Source organism: Sebastes fasciatus, chromosome 23 (assembly GCF_043250625.1).
Source record: "Sebastes fasciatus isolate fSebFas1 chromosome 23, fSebFas1.pri, whole genome shotgun sequence".
Classification (NCBI taxonomy): Eukaryota; Metazoa; Chordata; class Actinopteri; order Perciformes; family Sebastidae; genus Sebastes; species Sebastes fasciatus.
Genome location: NC_133817.1, coordinates 17,931,319 through 17,955,418, shown reverse-complemented (window position 1 = coordinate 17,955,418; position 24,100 = coordinate 17,931,319). Strand labels below are relative to the sequence as shown.

At 40.9% G+C, this 24,100-nt stretch overlaps 1 protein-coding gene across 7 annotated transcripts in view; it reads left to right on the top strand.

The window, feature by feature from the left end:
* grm8a (glutamate receptor, metabotropic 8a) overlaps positions 1–24,100 on the top strand; it is a 491,719-nt gene that overhangs the window by 200,219 nt on the left and 267,400 nt on the right. For all 7 annotated transcript variants that reach the window (XR_012592620.1, XR_012592622.1, XR_012592621.1 and 4 more), the window contains 2 exons: positions 182–336; positions 3,167–3,304. Coding sequence is in view for 4 of the 7 variants with exons in the window: in XM_074625214.1 (XP_074481315.1) it covers positions 182–336; positions 3,167–3,304 (293 nt within the window). In the remaining 3 variants the exon portion in view is untranslated. The remainder of the gene's footprint in view (positions 1–181; positions 337–3,166; positions 3,305–24,100) is intronic.

Genomic DNA, 24,100 nt, shown 5'->3' with positions numbered 1-24,100 from the left:
GAGCCCAACGCTGACTTACATTGACTTAACGGCCTGGTGTCGCTGTTAACAAGCAATTCTGATTCTTACAAAGAGTCCCTTTAAAAGCAATAATGACCAAACAGTCTCAAGCCAGAGCACTTTTTGTTGTTACTTTCTAACGTACATAATCACTTTAATTCTCTGCTCTCTTCTCAAACAGACGAGTTCTGGACGCAGCTAAAAAGAACAACCAGACGGGCCACTTCCTGTGGGTGGGTTCAGACAGCTGGGGGTCCAAAATCTCACCTGTGATTGGCCAGGAGAGAGTGGCCGAGGGAGCCATCACGATTCTTCCCAAGCGAGCATCTGTAGACGGTAAGAGTGTGTGCGGAGACACACGCAATGATGCACTGCCCTCATGTCATTACACAACACTGACAACGGGTGATCTCTTAAAAAGAATTGTTAAAGGTGCCAAAACTTTTCATCCGCACTAAGACTCTTTCCTCACACCTGGCTGTGTGACAAATGAAAGGAAGCTGGAGTTATGTGTGTGTGTGTCTGTGTTGGAAGTCTAATAGATCAAATTAAGGGGACATGGGGGGAAAGACCAGAAGCAGAAAGTGGTCCCTGACTCTTGATCCCAGAGGAAAACAAGTTTTTGCCATTAGGCCAGGGAGGATCTCCTCATTTGCTCCCTGTCAGAGCTCCCTATTAGATAATTGACTCCTGGAGGGACAGAAAGGCGACAAGATATAAACTGAAAGTGAGGGAGAGAGAGCCTATGTAGAGGTTTAAATGAATCAAAGTCAGCTTTGTCTGGTCGACATGAGGGAACACGCTATGGGGTCTTCAGAATAGACAGACGGAACCAGCGAAAAGAGTGCATAAAGAGTGAATACACTCACTCACAGTTAGCAATTTATTATATATACACATGACAATCAGATGCAATATAATCCAATAACCTTGCAATGTATTCTACTTTTGTGAAGCTTAAAATGTTAAATGTTAAGTAACATTTTAAATGGTAAATGGACTGCATTTATATAGCACCTTAATAGTCTTAGAAACTACTCAAAGCGCTTTATAACACCATCATTCATCCATCCACACACACACACACACATTCATACACTGTGGCAGAGGCTACCATACAACGTTCCACCTGCTCATCAGGAGCGATAAACATTCACACGCACACTCACACACATGCAATTTGGGGTTTGGTATCTCGCCCAAGGACACTTCGACAGGTACTGTCGACTGCAGGCTACCAAGGGGTCAAAGAAGGTTCCCTTAAGGGCAAAGTTTTTAATATTCTTTTTCGATGTGTTTTCAAGCATTTCAGACAGTTATACTAAACTAAAAAATTCTAAAATTAAGATTTTAAATGCGTCGAAATTCACTCTGTAGAAGTTGATCAAATGAAGTACGTGCTGATTCTTATCGCAGTCTAATTTGAAGTGTCCTTACTGAATGTGAAGGGCATTATTCGGCAGAAGAGATTGTAGCTGCAGAGTAGGCTTATGAATCTCATGTTATTTCAGTTTAGGTCAATATTATAGGTATGAAATTCACACTGTGGAGCCAAAATGGGCGCTGATGATTCATAGATCTGTAGAATATATGAAAATCACACTGTCCAAAACTGTGAAAAAGTTGACCAAATGATGAATTACAAGTACAAACAACCTTCGGGGATCCTTCAGGGAACGTTCTCGAAAAGTAAAGAAAAACTTTAAGTAACCTTTCCCTGAAGGCTTTTTAAAAAATAACCTTCAGCCTTTAACCTTAAGGGAATGTACTCTGAACAGCAAACTCAGGAAATCATTACTCAAACCGAAGAAATAGTCTGCCACGTAAATCCCTAAAAATCCCCAACTTGTTGTTTTTACACCTCGGTTTTTGTATGAAATAAACAAACCACATGTGATGTGCTACTTCGTAATCTAAAGAGGTATCGGTAGGTTTTCTGACCTTCATAAAGAGCCAGGCTAGCTGTTTCCCCTTGATTCCAGTCTTTGTGCTAAGCTAAGCTAACCGTCTTCCGGCTCCAGCTTCATATTTATTGCCTCACATTCAATGCAGAATAAAAATAACCTGGTTTTACCATAAGTGCTTACATTTTATTATTTATGAGCATCGCATCTGTGATCCTGATGAGAAGCTTGTGATCCCAGATGTGCTACCTGTTGAGCTACACAGGGGAGTGAACGCGCTGTTTCCCAGCAGTCTACGAAGCAACTGAGCTACACAGGTGCACACCGGGCCAATTTCCCTGACAACGGAGGAGATTAATCAAGGCGGCTCTTGTCACCTTTTACAGCGAGTCTGGCGTGGCACAGGCTGTCCGAGTCAGTCTGATAGTCCCCAGTGATCAACCCCTCCTCCATGCTTTGTTTCACATGCACTGCGTTGCCCTGAACTACAGTCCCGGCGGTGTTGGAAATGACTTTTATTAGCGAAGCGTAAATGCTTTCTTTGCAGTGTTGTTGGGGCATACCTGAGCTCCATAGGAACAATAAATAACTCAAGCACCCAACACGCCGCTGATGATGTTAATGAGGGTCGTAAAGCCATATTGTGATAGAAGCCTTCTTCTTTTTCCTCGCAGACAACAAAACAAAAAAGGCTGTTTTCCCAATTAATTGTGGTACGAACTAAGCAGTACAAGTATAAGGTGTGTTTTTGTCTCCCTCATTTCTCTTTTCTTTCGCCCATCTCTTTATCTCCGCCTGCCAGCCTCTGACAGGTATTTCCATTCCTGTGAGTGGAGAAATATGCTCTTTCCTGTTTCTCTCCTCCTCTCTGCTTATTAAATTGGACAAGTGGCCAACGTAGACTGTGGAAGCTCAGTCGGAAATGTTTGCTCTCGGCTTCATTATTTGAAAGTCATTCTATAGTCAGTCGTATTTTAGATCCATAGGCTTTTCACGATAAAGGCCTTTATTGTTCCATGAACATCTGATTGTTTTAGTACAGGCGGATCCCAGCGGAAATGAACTCCCGACGCACCTCCTCACATTACACCCTTAAACAAGATATTGGCAGTGTTAAAAACAACTTGTGTAATCAGAATGTTTCTGGTTTAATCCTCTTTATGGACAGGTAGATGCATTCAGTATAGTTTCAAAAAAAGAAAATAGAAACCCCCTTTTTAACCTAGGTTTTTAAACTTTTACCCTGTCTGTCTTTTTTACAGCGTTTGACCGGTATTTTCGGAGCCGCTCGCTGTCCAACAACAGAAGAAATGTTTGGTTCGCTGAATTCTGGGAGGAGAACTTCAACTGTAAGCTGGGGATGCATGGTAAACGGCCCGGCAGCCTGAAGAAATGCACAGGTAAGACACTACACTATGGCTTTTTTTTTTACTTTATATGAGTTGATGTCCAACGCTTGGATAAACAAAACAAAGAAATTCAAAATGGATTTTGCATGTTATCCCCGTGTTAGCGTGGGTTTTCTCCGGGGTATCAGGTTTCCTCCCACAGTCCAAAGACATGCAGATTAATTGTTGACTCTAATGTGCCCGTAGGTGTGAATATGAGCGTGAATGATTGTCTGTCTCTATGTGTCAGCCCTGTGATGGCCTGGCAACCTGTCCAGTGTGTACCCCGCCTTCGCCCATTATCAGCTGGGATCGGCTCCAGCCCCCACCCCGCAACCCTGAATAGGATAAGCGGTTATGGATAATGACTGAATGAATGAATGACTAATAGCCTAAACAGGCATTTTCAGCATGTAAATTAGGTGGACTTTGATCGGATTCCTCCATGGGACAGACAAAGAAAGAGATAAAAATGCTCCTAGCTAGAGTGGGATTTTACACTTGTAACAGAGGCTTCTAACAAATAATTTTGCCAATTTGAGAAGAGGCGTTTTAACTCCACAGATGTTCCATTGAGGGTTGTAAATTTTAGCTTCTATCAAATCTGGCAAGCTGGTCAGTTGTAACTGGTCTTCTCTCATTCCTGCACCACAACAACCAGATCCTTGCATCTTGCTCGGTGTCATTCTTCTTGTTTTGTTTGATGCAAATCAAGAAGACTGGCTAAATAGTTTCCAGCTTTAGAAATCTATTGTGCTTCTTTTATCTCTCTCTTTCTGACATTTATCAACAGCTCCAACTTTTCACAAGATTGAAGTCACCAGAGGAAACTAGTTCACACCTGTCTTTCTGGTCTTTTCCGATTAGGCCAGCCCAGAAAAAAATCTGTGCAGATTTACCACATCATTGTGGAGGCTTCATTGGCTCTGAAAATTTGTCAACAAGGACAAGCACAGGGGTTTAATTAGTGTATATATATATATACATACATCGTAGAGAGCACTGCTGGCTCTAATAAGTACCCTTAAAACACAGATCACACTCGCTGTTAGGCTCCAAGGAGCAATACAGCTCAACAAGAACAATTGTTTGTGTACTCAACGCTAAAAGGGGAAATTAAATAATTGTTGGAGTCTGTCCTTGTAAATACGGTAATTTAGTCTCTTGCGTGTGTGTGTAGAGTATTTGTGCTGTAATAGGCACTTATTGTTGTCATTTTGTTTTTTTTGCTCATGTGTGGTTTGACCTCACGCTGCTGTGATTGAGACTGTATGTTTATGTGCGTGTGCGTCACAGCGAGTATTCCCCGGCTGACACCCGCCATTAGTTCACATAATTAGGTTTGTAAGGGCCGCGACTCCCGTTGACCGTCTATTACCACCCGTGGCATCTGTGCATGTGGGCGTGTATGTGTCGGGGGCCCCGGCCTGTAGTCGCGAGACAAAGTCCATTAATTCCAAGTGCTGGGGTTCAGCGACCTCCAAATCATCAACACGGAAGCCAATCAGCAGCCTGCTGCTCAAGGTCGCCGCGGTGACACCGCTGATGGGAGGATGTGGAAATGGGTGTGATTATTGCATGTGATTGGGCTGAGAGCGACAGAAAAATAGAGAGATGGCGTCAACAATTGCAAATAAGAAAAATAAATGGGAAGATGGGTTGAAAAATAATGTTTTGATGCACAAATTAGAAACGGAGAGACAAAGAAATAATATTAAAGTACATGTGTAACAGATGAAAAACAACAAAAGAGAGAAGACAAACCAAGATTGAGGAAAGGAGGAGCGAATGAGAGTGAAAAGTTTTTTTTTTGCTTAAACATGACCTGAACAGAATCCTCAGACAGGTTTGTTGAATAAATCACACCCTGCCATCTTTAAAGCTGTCTCTAGCAACAACAAATATAAACAACAGCAGTCAGGGCTGTGAAAAGGTCTCTTAAAGGGGACATATCACGCTCATTTTCAGGTTGTATTTTGGGTTTACCTGCTTTAATGTTAAAAAAAAAACATTATTTTCCTCATACTGTCTGTCTGAATATACCTGTATTCACCCTCTGTCTGAAACACTCCGTTTTAACGCCTGTCTTGTTAAACCCCCCTCCTGGAAAAGCCCAGTCTGCTCTGATTGGATTGTGAGACAAATATGATGCACTTTTTTGCAAAGGTGCATGTGACATAGGAAGCTGGAGCCAAATCTGCATGGCTTGTTGAATCACATGTTTTCTGATCTAGACAGCCCACAAAAAACTGACTGGTTTGTCTTATTTCACAGTTTGTGGGTTGGTAGGCACTCCAGATCAATGTATCCTCATACAACGGTTGGTATGACATCTTACAAAAAGTTATTCCTTATTTTTTGTGCGTTTTTCCGGCGAATGTCCAGCAACACATGTCAATTTTTGCTCGTTACATGAATACAGTCTTTTCAAAATAAACTTCCGTCTTCACAGGAAAGTACTTAGTTAGATTTAGGAAAAGATCATGGTTTGGGTTAAGATAAATATGGAAGTGGTGAAACTTAAGTACGGAAATCACGTGACAAATAAACTAACGTTGACTTCTGGTTGTCTCCCCTGGTGAAAGTCCGGTGTTTTTTTACCCACCCATCCACCACTACCTCCTCCCTACTTGCCGTTTGTCGCTCTTTATACTTCCTGGTTCACGATTACGTGGCTTACCTACGGATTGATTTTGTGGGTTATATTGTATATGAATTACAGTGCATTACTTTTTGTAGCTATAGCTACAAACGGTGTATCAGAACTGCCTATCCAGATACCCAAATGTATGTGCACAAGCACTGAAAAAGTAAGTTTTTCATGATATGTCCCCTTTAAGTAAAATGAGTTAGTTATATTCCACCACAGTCCAAATCAAACAACTCTCTGCAGCTCTGATTAAAAATGTGAACATCTGCTGTATTAGCTACAAAGTTTAAAAAGAAAACTATTATTGAATCAGCATTTTATCAGAACACCATATGAGCTTTTTTTTTTTCATTTAACACTGCGACATATTTTCATCAGACACTGAACATTGCTTTTCTTCTCAAAGATTGTTAGCGTACCGTCAGTGGCAAATGTGTTATTTTAATAAGTTAAACTTGAATAGGTGACCACTAACAAATACAGAAAATTAACTCCTAAATGTCAGACACGTTTTGAATCCGGTCTCGCAATTCTGAGCAATTGTTTGGCTTCCTCTGATGCTGAATGAGTGCATCAGTGTTTCATCAGTCAGTCCTGAGCTCAGACTTGCTTTCACTACATGACTCATGCATCAGCTTCTCAAAAAAATACAACTCTTTTGCTTCTGTCAGTCTGTCACACCTGCAAGGTATTTTTTTAACTTGATTCTTTCTCTCATTCTTGTGTGGGTGTAAAATAAATTGCATGAAGCTAATGGATATTTGATTTTATAGAAATATACCCAGTATTCTGTGGAAAGTAATTTTGGAAAGATTTTTTTGAATGGTCATTACTGCTACTACCATGTCTCCAGTTCATTTTTATTAATTATTTACAATCCATTACGCCAACTTTAATTTGTCGTTATTTCATCTTTCAATAGTAAGCTCAAAAGAAAAAAAAGGAAATCCGAGGCACTCAGACTTCTGAGTGCAGTAAAAAGCCTTTTATTTTTCCTCGAGCATGGTTGATATGCTCGTAAGCACATCAGCCAGGTACTGGGATAAAACTCTGTTCTGTTGAAAGCGTGCAGTCAGGTAAAACTGATGCCTGAGGGGAAGCTGACTGAAGCAGACACCAGATCGTAGATAAGCCGTCATACACACCTACTGTAGATGCTCACAAACACTTCCATGCCCAGTGGCTGCAGATAAAATCACGGACGAGTGCACAAGCTCCGTGTTAATTAATGTGACACTTTGACACCTGATCCTCGGGTCCTACTGGCCTTGTTGTTAAAAAGATGCAGGTTTACATACGTATAATACTGTCTTCCTCTCTTTTACTCACCTTTTATAATAGATCCACTAACCTGAACTATGACACAGAATATTCAGTGAAATAAAATATTAATTTAGTATTTTTAAAGAACTAGTGCTTTCCTGGATATCACCTTTTGGGCTCCAGAGCTTCGATAGCAATCAACAATGCAACAGCGTCCTTGCTGAGCATTTCCTCTCCTCATCCATCTGTGTGCACGATAGCGATGTTAATAATTAACCGTTAACCAACATTAAGAATATTTACCGATTAATGCTATCAGTTAAACAGTTAAAAGAAATATAAAAAAAAAAAAAGAAAAGCTGAGCAAAACTCAGAGGAGCGACTTGTCACTTTAAGGACAGTAGCTGGTCCTCTTTAACAGCCCACCTTAAGAGCGTCTGAGCCGGTGTTGCAGGATACAGAAACTTGGCTCGGGTCTTGAGGAGTTATAGTATGTATTCAACAACAAATAAAAAAAAAACACACAGCACCGCTGCATGCAACTCACCAATCTTGTCGGGTAACGGTTAATAATCGGTTAACAAGGGTCGGCTATCGGTTAGAAAAAAGATTTCATAATTAGCATCCCTAGTGTGCGAGTGTGGACGTACCTAAAAATCACGTTGCATGCCCTCTCTCCCTAAACGGCGGCGTTTTGAGCCTGCTGTCTCCTCGCATTACGCACCACCTCTTCAGCAGCTTGCCCGGCTGCAAGCCCATGCGTAATGCAGCCTGCGGCGACTTTCTCACTCCCTGCCCTTTTGGCCCGAGCCCCCCCGCATGGGTTGCGCTCCGACATAAGCCAAGGCGACGAGGGCTCTGACTTGGCTCGTCTTCATGACACGACTCAGGAAGGACTGAGCCAGACATTTCTCCGCTCTCAGCTGAGATGCACGGCATAGCGCTGTAACAGTTATTCTACAGTATTATAGTTTGTATATTTATTTGTTACTGAATAAGAAGCATTTTCCTAACTTGGAAATCCAAATCCCCAAAATTGAAAACCAAACACCTACCCAACGAACAAATAACCGAATAGTCAAAATAATATGGTACAGCCCTAAAAGAACTGTCTTCACATTGAGACATATTCTCAATCCGTCCATGAACTCAATCAGTTGTCCACCCAAACGCAGCAAGATCACTAGGCGCAGACAAGGATGCCTCAATAATCAAAATTGCATTTTACGGTTCATGGTTACAGGAATTTGGCTTTCCTCTGATCTGTTTCCCAAGCGAAATATTTCAGGGCAGAATCTGCACCTTATGGGAGTAAAGTGGTAGTAAAATGATGAATGCTCAAATACAGAATCAAACACATGACAGATCTCAGATGTTATTGGTTACCACGCTTCTTCACAGTCAGAAAATTTTAGCCCACCCACCACTCTGTGTCTTGCCTGTAATCCCATCTTGCTCCACCGGATGGATTCACTGCTCCTCACAGAAAATGAATGTGTGGCGACAGCTCCGCCTAACTCGCCGCGCTGTGACTCTGGCTGATCTCTCAAATCATCACAACCGTGTTCTGTTCAACTTGCATTTCCCTGCTCGGGGGATGGACACAAACACACCGGCACAGGCGTGACAGACACACACAAACATAGTGCAGAACGGGCATGAAAGCCCACTCATACACACACATATTCTGTCCACACACTTCTCCACCCGGACCCATCAATAGATCTATTCCACCAGTGAATAGCAATGGTTGTGACAGGAGCTGTAAGCCTCAGGTACACACAGAGGAATTAAAGTGCATTGCGAGCAGGAAACAAGGTTGTTACACTGTTGCCTGTTGTTTTTTCCTCCTGTATGGGTTGTGACTTGTGTTACTCCCGAGGGAATTATATCATTATTTCATCTTCCTTTTTCTTGGCTTTCGTGATCTTTCTTTACTTTGTTGACTGTCAATCTCGAGTCAACTTTCTCTCCGTCTGACTTTCTCTCTCCCCGTCTCTCTAGCTATTTATCTGTCGCTACTTCCTGTTGTGTCAAATTCAAACTTAAAGAGGAACTAACCCCATTTTCAAAATTCATACATGTTATTCCTATGGTCTAAGACAGTCCAAAACATATTTGTAAACATGAACAACTCTCTTCCAAAAAACTAGAGTTTTAAAACAGCCACATTTGTGATTTCATAGGGTACAAAGTCTGAAGCTGCTGCATAGACAACGAATGGAAGAGATGTTGAAGATGACACTGAGAGCACCCAGGGTAATGATCTGAGTATATGGGAACATTGTCTGTTTCACAGCTGACAACACTACAATATAATAAAGCTCATTTGGGTATAAAAAAGAAAAAAAACATTCTGTGGGTCCACAAAATCAGTCTCCCATTCATTGTCTATGGAGCAGCTCCAGACTTTATACCTGATGACATCACAAGTTTGAGTTTTAGCACTCAGTTTTTTGGATTTGGGAGAGAGTTGTTCATGTTTGCTGATATTTTTTGGACTGTCTTAGACCATAGGAATAACATATATGAATTTGAAAAATAAGTGTAGTTCCCCTTTAAAGGGCTTTATTGGCATGAACACACTGAGATACCGTATTAATAAAGCACTATATGAATATAGTCAAAAAACTTGCTGTATATATTATTCAAAGCACACAAAACTGTAATATTTAACGATTAAAGGGGACATATCATGAAAAACTCCCCTTTTCAGTGCTTCTTTACATACATTTGGGTGTCTGGAGTGACTACCAACCCACAAACTGTAAAATAAGACAACCCAGACAGTTCTTTGTGGGCTGCTTAGATCAGAAAACATGTGATTGAACAAGCCATTCAGATTTGGCTCCCCTTCCTATGTCACATGCATTAGAATATATCCATATTTTTCTCGGTAGCCAATCAGAGCAGACTGGGCTTTTTCAGGAGGGGTTCTTAAAGAGACAGGCGCTAAAACGGAGCGTTTCAGACAGAGGGTGAATACAGGTATATTTAGGCAGACAGGACGAGGAAAATAATGTGTTTTTTGAACATTGAAGCATGTAAACATGTTCTAGTAGAAACCCAAACTATAAGTAACAACCTGGAAATGACCATGATATGTCCCCTTTAAGAAACAAAAGGAAAAAAGTGAGTAGTAGATGGACCAGCCATTATATCACTGATTATTTACAAAGCAGGAATTTGCCTCTGTAGTTATTAGGGTCATATTTAGTTCTAAAACATATCTGTCTCCCTCCTTTACCCTTTGCTTTGTCCTCTCTCCCTCACTTTGTCTCACACCCATTAATGTGCGTTTAGTCAAATCTCAGATTGTCCAAATGGTCACAAAAACTAATCTGCCAAATAATTTTGTTATATTTCACTGTAAACGTGGCAAATAAAAGCTAGATCTATAAATGAAGCAGACTTTAATACATCAGTGCTTACACTTAAATAGTTATGATGGGGTTAGTAGCTATCTGGGAAGAGCTATTTGTAATAATGTATATTTAATGCAGCCGTATAGTTTGCACTTGCATCGCTTATTGTGGATGAATCTAGTGTGGTATGCTGGGCTTAATGGGTCCAATAACACTCAGTCAGAGGTCTTTTGACCCCACTAAATGGGGGGAAACACATGGCGCAAATATAGGCGGTGAACCAAGCTAGACAGAATCACTTAGTTTTGGACGCTTGAGGTCACACCAATGAGAAAAGTACGAGCTACGGGAGATACAGTCTCTCATCCAGGTGAGAATGAGACTGTAAAGGATGTGTGTTAAGAGTGCAAACTCTGGGAGAGAAAATCCTCTCATAATAGTTAAAGCTCCCTGGACTACTTCCCCTGATTAGCAAGATTACCAAGAAGCTGTAGTTCCCTTTGCAGCTGCCTAATGAAGGTTATGCCGCAACTTCCATCCTACTTAATGGGCAAACACAGAAGATTATCAAATACTTTCACACACATGCCCATGTAGCTTTACATTTCCCTAGTTCAACATGCAATATTAATGCCTTACCGAGTATTTATTAATGGGAAAATTATCTTCTAAAGGCTACTAGGCGATAGTTTGATACCCTTGCTTTTTGAGCATGAGGATGCTTTTCTTAGTCAGTCGACAATGACGCTTTTGAAGATGCAATGTCTTCATCCAACACTGGTGATGTGTGTCTGTGTGAGATTCACACAACAGTCCCAGGAGTTAATTAGATCCCGACTTAGCCCAGCGTGCACACATTTACCCTCGTGCACAAACACATGTTCGCTCGCTGCAAATAGACCGTATCCTAACGAGGTCGGTGGGGAAGGAGAGTTATTAGGCTCGCAGGCTGAATAAACTGTTCCCTCCCCTGTGAAAAGGCCTCGGGCCGAGCAGACTGAAGGATGGAGACAAACACAGATGGAGAGGGCTTGATGGACAATTAGAGACAGACAGGCGCAGACAGACGGATCGCGGGGTGTGAGACAGAGATGGCGGCGGACAGACAGTATTTTATGACTCTTTGCAGCGTTTAGTGTCCAGTAGGTGAGATGAAGTGTCTTTTAGCTGCAGTGAAATGATCCTTTATCATCTTCTTGTAGAGGACGCGGCCATCTAACTGCTCTCATAGGTGGCTGTGTGCATGTGTGATTGATGAGACCCGCTCATACCGCTATGTATGCTCTGTATTATGCATGTAACGTGTGCCTGGGTTTTTTATACAGAAAAACTTTGTCTGTGTGGATGCGAGGCTGCTTGTTGCCATCACAGGTTGTACTGTGTGGCTGAAAGCATCAGCGTTGAGCTGCCCATCTATCACTGTTAAGTCACAGATGCACAGACAGAGTAATCCATCTCGAGCAGGTTCAGGGGAGCCACTGTTCACCGTGGCCCTGTCACACACCTCTCTGCCACTGATACCAGGCTGTTTTTATACACCGTTCGTAGCTATACCTACGGAAGGTTATTCAATCGTAATTCGTATACATCCCACAAAATGTATTTTTATGTAGGAAGTCGGGGTGGATGGGTGGGTCAGAAAACACCAGACTTTTGCCCAGGAGAGCAGTGTTTGTACCCCGTATAAAACCAGAAGTCAACGTTGATTTATTTGTCATGTTACCTCGGTACTTAAGTTACGGCACTTCGGGAGTTAATTTAACCCAAACCAGAAACTTTTCCTAAACCTAACTAAGTAGTTTTGCTGCCGAAACCTAACCAAGTTGTATTCTTGTGAAGATGGAAGTTTATTTAGAAAAGACTGTATGCATGTAAACGAGCAGAAATTGACATGTGCGTCAAGTGTTGCTGTACATTTGTAGGAAAACGCTCAGAAAATGAGGAATAACATGATCTTAAAGTATCATACGAGCCGTTGTATGAGGATACGTCACTGATACACACCCACAAGCGCACACCTGCAAATGGATACAGACACAAATTTACTTTAGCACACAAATTAAATGTACATTCACATGTTTACCTCAGCATTGGTTATAACATGTTGGCCTCCAAAACAGCATGAACTGAGCTAAATCAGCACACCTTAACGAAATTAAAGCAGTTAGCATTAATAGATTATTTTATGGCCACTTAGGTGCAGTCGAACAAGCTGTAAAGACGACATTTACTTAAAGTTGTTGTTGCGGATATGTTCAGCAAACAGTTGCCTATTTACAAGTCCAGATAACAGCATTCATTTGGAGTGGGGTTTCCGGCCACCCAGCAAAGTCCGAAATTCGCTCTACTTTTGGCTCTGTTTTGGTCTCCACCAACACCTGAGGAACGTAATTGCCTCTTTAGCTGCTAAATGTTCAACTATGTTCACCATCTAGATGCTAACTTTCTCCGTCTGCTGTTTGATGCTGGGCAGGTAGTGTACAGTGTTATATTCATAACTGAAAAGAGCAGCCTGCTGTGACTGGAAACGGTTTTGATGAGAGTGGTGAGACTTAACCGAAACTGTAAAGTTAGGGGCAGTAAAAACCAAAACAATGAGCTAAAAGATGCTAACGCTCTGTAGGGCTGAGGAGAACTGCAGGGTTGATGATAATCCTGTGTGGGTTTGTGACTAAGCGAGACACCTTTCACATTAAACATTGTTATTTGACCCATTGGTAATGTAAAAGATTGATTTTTTAAAGTTAAATTACTTGGATAAAATAACACCGAGGTTGTAAATGTTGATTTTTCTTTTTCAATTTAATTTCTTATATGCCAATGTAGCACTAAAGGGTGATGAAGGGAAGATGACTTCTTGCCCTAATGACTTTAAAAAAAAAAATCAAATCCACAACTGTTTTTATTTCCTTCCTTGTCTCATGTGCGGGGATAGAAATATATCACTGCCAAAATGTGAATTATAACAGCAGACGTGTGTGTTTTTGTTTTTGTCTGTCACTGATTGTATCCCCGAGTGCGTACCTGTATGTACGTGCACTCGCACATAACAATGCCACATGCACACGTGCAAATACACACACATTTCTGTGTGCAGTGATAGGTTGTTGCAGGTTAGAGAGAACAAGTGTTGCTCTACTAATGTGATTTTACGGTTCGCTCTCTCTTCAACAATACCTATTTTCTCAGCCGTATGCCTTCCCCCTCCTCTCCTCTCCTCTCTCTCTTATTCTGTTGTTTCATTTGTTTCTCATTTCTCTCAACCTTCCTTCCATTAACTCACCTTCTATTTATTGCCTCTCATTCCTGCTCTTGTTTAGGTTTTCTTTTTCCAATCCTTCTGTCTCGTTTGATCCAGTTTCCTCCCTCCGCTCTCTCACTACCGTTATTGTGCTCTTTCTCTGCCTTCACTTGTGTCTTGTTTTTGTTCCATCTGGGTGTGTGTGTGTGTGTGTGCGTATATATATATGGTTGTTCGAGAGTGGGAAGACGGGAGGCCCGCTGACATAAAACACACATTCCCTCAGCGACACAAACGGAAATTCTTGTTTATTTGTTTGTGAAAGCTGTGCAGGAGCGAGATTAAGAGAAGAACGGACTGACAAAAGGAAATTAAAAAAAGTTGAAGGCAGAGAGAGAGAGAGAGAGAGAGAGAGAGAGAGAGAGCTAGTGAGCATAGCCGAGTTGTGCCAGGACAGTGATTCAGCATAATATGAATAATGACTAATGAATAATTTATATTAGCCCGTACTATCAGCAGTAATATATACTAGTAATAATGTAGAGATGTAATATATATTAGCAGCATATGTCTGTGGCATCACATTACTCATGAAAGGAAGTGTTCCGCAGTGAATTGCTCTTTATAAAGCAGGAAATATTCTCGCTGCAGTCTGACAGGAGGTCTGAGGACAGAGGGGAAAGGCGATGAAAGAGGAGGATAAGAAAGCAGAAGCAGGCACAAAGAGAGACCAGTAAATAACCCAAACATGTAGTCAGCAAGAGAGTTAGGGAGTCATTCAGCCGTTACAGGTAAATTCTGGCTTATTACAACTGTTGTTTTGCTATCATTTCTATCATATATAATAACAACCAAGCAAAATAATTACTGAGATCTGGGAAAGAGGCAACATACATAAAAAGAAGTCTGATGTGGCAATGAACACCAGGCTGAAAACTCTCTAGTTGAAAGTTTCAAGTCTTTCTTTTACCTCTGACTGCATGTGGCATTTTAAGAGTGATAACATGGTGTACTGACAACCTGAAGTACACTTTACATCAATGCAACAAGATGCCAAGTTAAACCTCTGGAGGTCAACAAAAACATAATTTTTGAGGGATTTTAAGTTACTCTTTAAAACAAACCCCCAGGTTGGCTAAACATATTTTTCAGCGAAAGTGAAGCCAAACATTGAAGTTATTACCCAAACTCTGTTGTAAACCTTCGTCACAATTTACAGACCAACTTCCTGGTTCAACTCAACCCTGCCGTACTTGCTTTATTTGTGAGTCCGCTATTTTCTTTTGCAACGAGAGATTATTAACAAAATTTCACTTGTGCTCAATTTTTGGATTTAACTCCAAATAATGTGGTTTTGGCAATCTGTTTTCGACCTCCTAATGAAGTGCTTTATACCACAATTATCTGTTTTCCCTTTGTCCCCCCCCCCTCCCTTTCTGCCACCACGGGGCACCTTTACCGCCGTGGCAATCGCAGTCAAATGAAAGGAGTGACATCTGTTCTGTTGTGATGATACCATGCTCCCATATCTCTACATAGCGGTGATTTCATTCACATATTTTTATGCGCAGTTGAAAAAGAGTTGCGCTAAATGGATTGTGGAAACGTCTTTTCCAAATAAATTCTAACATAGTGAACACTTAACTCACATGTCGGCATCTTCCCGGATATTCCTATATAGTGCGAATGCATGAAACATGGCCAATACTAGCTGACATGAAAAAACAATTAAAACTTGCCCATTGAAACAAATCCCTGAAGACCTCTCTCCATTTTTCTATTGTAGATGTTCAAGGTAACTTTTTTTGTTTCCGCTTCACAACCTCTACTTCTTCTACTTTATTATTATTACTACTACTACTACTACTTATTACAGCCATGCGTAGCCTATAGCGCCAACAGCTGACAAAACTACGCTATAGCCGAGTTTATTCGCTCCAAACCAGTTGATGGAAACGCGCCTAATTCACATTTCGTTTTTTGCCACAATTCAAAACTTCGCTTAAAATTGGCTTGACAATTTAATGGAAACACGGCTAATGACAGCGTTACCCTAACCAATGGGAATCACGGCCATAGCTACAAAACTACGCCTCACGTTGTAATAAACTTCTCTATCAGAAAGCTTTCCAATCAGTAGGCACGCCGTCAAATCAGCACGTTGACCGAGTCCTTTCACCCGGCTTCTCTTGTCAAAAACCTAAAACGGATTTACAGCAGCAACATTTCTCAAAATAGATGCTTGACTTCTTGACAGTTTTTTTCCCCCACACTTTTATTTTATTGACCCGACTGTTACCTCTGCACACATACATACTCTCCAGCTGAATGATATTCAAATTATATTTGACATTGATCTCTGATTCTACACACACATAAAATCCAAGCCCCAATTATGAAACAAGTAGACATATTCTCACACACAGACTTGAATCTAATGACTGGTATTTGTGCAGCGGTGTATTGACATAACCCTTGGCTTCAGCGCTCTCTTGTCAAATCATGTAGAGCCGAATCTCTGTCTGATGCTCATTTCCTATTCTCTCTTATTGATTATTCATTTCTCTCTTGGCAGATTAGCCCTGAAGCTAGCTCTGAGCCAGACAAGTATGTTTTATAACAAGAGAACTGTGTTTGTGCGTTGTGTATATGAGACTTTCTTGTGGGCGGTTGGGTCACTTTTTTCCTTGACACATAAAACCACACTTGCATGTGTGTATTGTCATGACAATCATTTATAAACGTCTATGAGTTATGACGCGTGTGTGGGCAGCATTTCCCCGTCCTGTCATCATAGACGTGTTTGATGAATGAGAGAGAAGCTAATTAAACAACCTTTATGCAAATGTATTCATCACCATCTGAATTGAGTTTGCAGCTTCTCAATTTCCTCATATTCCCAAATGTATCTCATGCGCATCTTAAAATGGAAAATAAATGTATGTGAGCGCGCCTGAGAAAAAAAAAAATCTGGGAGCAGAGAAGGGGGGGAATTGAATATGTGTTCCTAATTGATGTTTAATTAAGGAGCTTGTCCAAATCATTAGTCTGTCTGTCATCCGTGGTGCCATCAATCACTCTCTGTGTAAAACCTGGCTGGCACACTGGTCCATGAAGGCATCCATCAAGGCACTTAGCCAGTCAGCATTCTTGCATTAGCCTCACCTCGCTGCCTTAATGTATCGGTTTGTGTTTGTATTAGACCCAGACAGCTCTGGGTTCTCTCTGGGAAGGCATTGAAGCACGCGTTTCAGTGGTTCCACTGGCATCAATCTCACTGTTGAGCCTCCTGGCAAATGAACCAGGAGGTGTGGGGGCATGGCTTTAAAGTGTGGAAGTGAAACGTTCAGCCGAGTTAAGCTGGTTTACTAAATGGATTTCCACTCTAATGAACAATTATAGAACAAACATGACAAATGTAAGCATTTGAAAGAAGACATTATCATTATCGGACATTATCGGCCTAATGTTACCTGTGTTCTCCTCCAACTAGCTGAGTAAATAACTATCTAACCCGGCAGCTCCGGGCGGTGTGGGCGGAGGAGCCCCAGTCATCTTACCATGGTGTCTGTCGGCTTGGGAATATAACCAAGTTAGTTAGTTAGTTAGTTAGTTAAAGCTGCAGTAGGCAGAACGGTTTTGGCATCATTGGGCAAAAATTCCATAATAACCTTTCATCATATTGTAATTCAAGTGTTCTGAGAGAAAACTAGACTTCTGCACCTCCTCATGGCTCTGTTTACAGGCTTTAAAACATCTTTGACTTTGGCCAATCACAGGTAATTTCAGAGAGAGTGTTTCTATTAAATGTTCCTATTGGCTGTTCTCCAGCTGGTGGGCGGTGCTTGGTATTTCCTCAACTGTTCTCAACATGGCTGCCGGGTCACAAACTTTCTCATTTTACAGCTAAACAGTACACTACAAGATGATTCTGAAAACATTTGAGGTGAGAAATAGGCATTACAGTAACAGAATATTGATTCATATTTGATTAGCGCTGCCTAGTTTGACCGTGTGATCGGAGTTTGCGAGTGATTAACAGCTGACTCATAGACAGCAGGCTCCAGCTCAGTTCTTACTGGTTGTTCTCCTCTGGTCTGTGCAATCTTACAGATGCCATTAGGAGCACCAGAGGACACAGAGGCACATGACTTTTTTTCAGATTACCTGTCTCATGCACTACTGTCAGGATATAGTGACCGTTTAAAGGAGAACACGGGTAACATTAGGCCGACAGTGTCGCTGGTGTTTGCTTTGGTGATAAGTTTTACTTGGTGACGGTAGTTGTGGTATGCTAATGTTGAGCAGGTAGTAGCCGGTTAGTACATCAGCTTAACGTTTTGCGGCTAAATAAGTGTTTGTTTAACCTAACATCACGATGGCGGGAGGATGGATTACTCAGCTATTAATAATGAAACACTGCGTTGAATTATTTCTCAATCCATATCAAAGCAGGACTTGCTGTATGTGCAGCACGTTCGTTAGACCCTGTCACACCAGAGAGACTTCTATTTGAAAATCATTCTGCTGCTCTAAGGGAGATTTACAAGTTTACGTTGTGGCTTTGGATCCTATGCACATAGCAGGCTATGGGGTAACTGAAGTGTGCCTCCGGCTACATACAGGTAGATACCACATGGAGACCGCAATAACTATAATTTGTCAGCCTAGGCTGCATGTGTTTCCTCCTACAAGATTCTAATGTCGGTGGAGATCCTTGATAGCGAACATCTTGCATCAAGTTTAAACGCATCTTTACAGGAAAGAAGGAAAATAGTCATTTGAAGCCGAGAGGAGACACAGGTTTGTGAGTGGAACATTGATTGCAAGCTTAAATAGTCGGAGCACCCTTAAGCAAGGCACTTATCCTGGCAAACACTATCAGATTGGTTGTAATGGGAAGAAGATGTTTCAAGGTTGAAGGACCATCAGGATGTTTTTGCATATCATTACGGCCAACCATTTCCCGAAGCATAATACTTTTACATTGATAGATAATGGCAAGTAATAGAGTAGTTGTTTCACTTACAGTTTAAAAAGCAACTTGCACAGACTTAAATCTTTGAACGTTTTGTTCGCTTTATAATTTTTATCAAAGTTTCATTCTTGTTGCGTGGTAATATGGGTATGTGCAGGGGACTTTGTTCATTTCAAATTCTTGAGAGGAACTCCCACAACGAACACTTTAAAGACGGCTGCCTCACAGCAATTTTCTTTTTTTTGTTGATGTACTTTCATACAATACAAGCCTGGGCCATTATCTGGAAGTCAGGAGGAAATTACTCAAAACATGCGAAACCATCTCAGAGTCAAATAAATACTGAAGACAAATGCGTATGCACCCTTAAAAAAATCTTTGGATAGATAAATTTAGCAGCGTAACATAATTGTGATTGGCCCCAGTGCACATTTTTTTCTTGGGTCCTGACCCCAAACACAAGCGCACGCACGACTCACAACCACTCCAGACATTTGCAAAGCAGACAATTGCTATTCCACCATGGAGAGGTTCACCATGCACCTCCCAGCTTTGGATCAGCACCAGGGACAGCAACCGGAGCGCCAAATTCATCAACATTAGATTAACAGCTTCCCGTGGTCTCAACCGCCAAATGTTCTCACAGACAGATTTCAGTAGGTGCACATTTTCCAACATATTGGATGTAACAATTACAGTGTTATAGATTTAAATCCCTGATCCCACTCCATAATAACAAAAATAAACCAGTTCTCACCCATTAGGAGTTTATCCTGCTGGTCTTGTGGTCCTCAAAGTCATGAACAACACTGCTTAAGAACCATGTCCTTTTTTTATTGGAATGTCCTGGCCGTGAGCGACGCACGTTGCACGCCGTTTTGAGCTGAACTTTTGTCAGACGCCCAGCTGTTTCTATTTATATCTGTCGCTCACCTTGAAATCGCCTCAATGGACGAGGAGCGGCTGATTGGTGAAGTTGAAATGAGGAGTTATCTATACGATACCGCCTCATTTCACTACAAAAACCTTAATAAAGTTGCAGCTGGCTGGAGGGAGATCACCAGAAAGTATCCTGCTGCTGTTGGCTATATTGTACGTCATTTTCAGTAAATATCACAATATGAAACGTGTGTTTTCTGTTTAAAAAGAACAGACGAAGGAAGATAAGTGGTTCCGTCTCCAGTCTGATCTCGAGCACACAGCTGATAGGTATCCTACGTGGTTTGTTTACATGATGTAACAGAAGTGCATATAACAGATTCAGTGTGGACACGGTGTAGGAAGGTGATTTTCGGGCTCCTGCCAGCTTCTGGGCACACCGTCGATATTTACGCCACCGGATAAATTACATGTGCAAAAACAGATACATTTGGTCCTTGAAGAATCTCAGTTAAACTTGATTGTTATGTTCTAATAACCAATTCCTCTTATTTGGTTTATCTGGCAGTTAGTACATTAAAATAAGTATTATTTTGGCCACACTGACCGTTTGATCATATTGGAAGGAAAATGAATTTCCTCAACAGCTAACTTTGCAGTTCTCAAAGTTATTCCATTATCTAACATCTGTTACACTAACAGTTGCTAAAAATCCATCTAATCAGCAAAGCAAGCCAAATAATGACAAAGAAAACCCCCTTTTGAGCTCAGGGTTTCATGTTTTCCTTTAGGAGGTCAAAGGGAATCAGTTGGCCTTTCTGTGTTTATCTTCAAGACTTGACACAAAGTTTTATTTCAGCTTAAGGTTACATTTGGATTGCTGTTATCTCCAGTAATCCTGATGTTCTTACCAGTCTGAGTCATAGTACCACCACCTCTGCATTGACGTTGAAGTGCCAAGTTAGATGATTCAAGTGGTATCTCGAGCAGTTCAAGGGATATTTGAAGAGGTCTGTCTTTTAAAATGCAGTATCAATTTTAAATAATGATGAAAAATACCACCATGACTTCATTTTTAAAGAAGTCTTTAAAGTACTGTGCCCCCCCCCGACTGTAAAACTCTTACCGTTTGTCATCTTGACACTTTAAAGGGTAAAGTTTTTCTGCAACCACACGATTTGTAATAGCAGGTGTCGCCATCTTCAAACGGCAGATTATCTCAATTTCAAAGAAAACTTTCATCATGAAATAATTATTTGAACAAAGTTCCCGCCATGTCCGTGGCTTTTTATTAAACAGAACTAAGATGAGTAACGCCTTTTAATACTGATCTAGAAATGGAACACAGCAGCCCGGTCCTGCATGTCTATGCAACAAGAACAAATAATCAACCGCAAAATATGAAAATGACTCTGAGGCAGATATGGAGATGATTGTGTCCTCATTGAGCTTTTGGTTAGCAGATCTTTTTTATGAGACATGAAAGTTATTTTTCATCTGTACTTTCTGCCTCTCGGAGTTTTTCCCAAGTCTTTTTTCTTTTTTTCAATGCAAATCCTTCCTTACCAAGCAGCCAACCAAACCAAGCTGCCTGTGGTCTCCAATGTCATTAATACTGAGCAGAGGGCTGAATTTAATTTAGCAGCTGCTGGCTGGAAAATGGAACAGAGCGTAATGTCAGACAGGGTGCATATTACCACACAAACATTTTGTCCATCCATCTCAACCTGTATCCCTACTTATCTCTTTCCCTTTTGTCTTGTTTTCACACACGCTAAAGCAAGACTTCACCACACTAAATGTATTGCACTCACGTATTAAAGACTCAGTTAAAGATGTCTATTTTATTTCTCACCTGCTCACACGCATTACATGCCGAGATGAAATGAATAGATCCGTAGCCACTTCATTGATGTGACAAGCTGTTAACTGGCTGCAGACAATGGGCAGACAGATCCAATAAAAGCTCTAAAGCATTGTACTTTCCACACACACTCCGACACACACACACACACACACACACACACACACACACACACACACACACACACACACACCCATTGCTCCGGTTACAACACCTGACGCAATCCCAGGAAACAGAGACAGTAGTGCTTTCCGGGTTAGCACCACTCATAACAGCAGCAGTCGTTTAACTGTCTCAGGGCAGGATTGCATTTTCTTGCGATATGCTGATTAATGATGCATCGTGTCGTTTCACATCGACTTTCACAGCATAGAGAAATTCTCATTATCTCGTGACACGTTGATCTATGGCTCCGAGTGTAACGCTTTGTTGTACTTTTTTCTCTGAATGGAAGCGTGCACACACGTTGAATGCACGTACCGACGCATCGGAAAACAATGCCGGCTCGTTGAGAAAGACAAACAATACACGTCGGCTCGATGTAATGAGGTCACACATCTGGTTTAGGAATAATGACTGCACTCAGTAGTCTGATATTTATGGGTCAGTTTTAAAAGGTCAAGACGGACTCTTCTATCAATATTCCTCTATTTATATCCTTATTCTGAGGCCGTTTTGGAAAGCATAAACTCGTCAGTTATCTCCTTATAGAAAGAGAAATTTTAGCATCAGTCTAATTTAGAATTGCCCTTAATTGGACATCCAAGTTCTGGTGTGTCTTTGAAACGATAGCAGCTTGTAACCGTCATTAACACAACATTTTTAACTGAAGTACTATCTCTCTCTCTCTTTGGGAAGATTTTGAAAAGTTAAATCTCAAAGTAAATTTCAAAATATCTCCAGAAAAGCAGCGGTTACACCAGATATTACCAAGATTGCAGATCATTAATATACTGTAGAAAATATAGAGTTTGCCATATATGTTATTAATGAGGTAAATACATATATATATGGCTGTCAGTTGATTGTCAATAATAAATATTTAATCACGATTAATCGCACATTTTATCTTTTCAAAATGTAACATAAAGGGAGTTTTTTTAAGTATTTAATACTCTTATCAACATGGAAGTGGGCATATATGCTTGTTTTATGCAAATGTATGTATAAATTTATTATTGGAAATCGGTTAACAACACAAAACAATGACAAATATACCCTCATGGGTACTGCATTTAGCATAAAAAATATACTCAAATCCTAAACTCAAGCCAAACAGGCAACAAGAGCTGTCAGTGTGCTGACTTGACTATGACTTGCCCCAAACTGCAATTGATTATCATAAAGTGGGCATGTCTGTAAAGGGGAGACTCGTGGGTACCCATAGAACCCATTTTCATTCACATACTGTATCTTGAGGTCAGAGGTCAAGGGACCCCTTTGAAAATGGCCATGCCAGTTTTTCCTCGAGAAAATTTAGTGCAAGGTTGGAGCGTTATTTTGCCTCCTTCTCAACAAGCTAGTATGACATGGGTGGTACCAATGGATTCTTTAGGTTTCTTAGTTTCATATGGTACCAGGATCTAGCTTTAAAACAGAGCCCAGTTCAACCTAAAAAATGCAAGTAGCGTTAATGCGTTAAAGAAATTAGTGGCAATGGTATCAAAATGCAATAAAAAATGTGCCACCTTTCAATCCTAAATGTGCTGGCATGTGTTAGAAAGATTGGTTAGATCAGTGCCACCTATGTGATAAGTGAAGGTATGTGGCTGCCAAAGCATTTACTAATTGTCTTGTTTGTCTTTATTTATTGACTATTAGCATAATTAGGTTTGTAATTATGGAAGGACATTAGGCAGCCAGCTCAAGGGCCTTTTGTTGATTAGTGAGTCGGCATGGAGATGTTTCAAAATGGCCTGTTCTCAGACACTAATATATATTGCTTTCTAGTTTATGTGGCACAAATGACCAATTACCTGATGCTTGAATCCATATTTTTAACTGCCGTGTTACATTCCTGTGATTCAGTGAGATTAAAGTATGTACCATCGTTCAGAAGAAGGTTTTAGAGATTGCAGCTCTTAAATATACTCTGCTGTACACTCTGCACGGTGCTCTGACTCACTGGGAGTAATGCAGTAGATGATATGCGTAATCAATGTGGATGTTAGTGTGTGTGCATACAGTTCTCTGTGTTTATGTGCTTGTAAATGTGTGTGAGTTATGACAATAAGCCGTATGGCCATAAGCATATTAAAGTCAATTGTATTTCCTGCGTGAGCGTTCACATTAGAAGTTAAAAGAGTCTCAGTAGTGCAGCAGAGCTAAACAACTGATATTGTACAAAGAGGTGTTCATAAAACAGATAGTTAGATATTTAACTTTACAAATGTCTGAGCACATCAGGCATTCAAATCTTAACACCAGGCTGAAAGAAAAGATAGTACTCTTTTTGTTTCTGTGTGAATGTTGTCCAGGTTGTTTTAGCTACAAAGCCACCTTAAACCAGAGTAGCTCAATTCCCTACGTATTAGAAGGAGAGATCGGATGCCACAAGGAAGTCTGAGT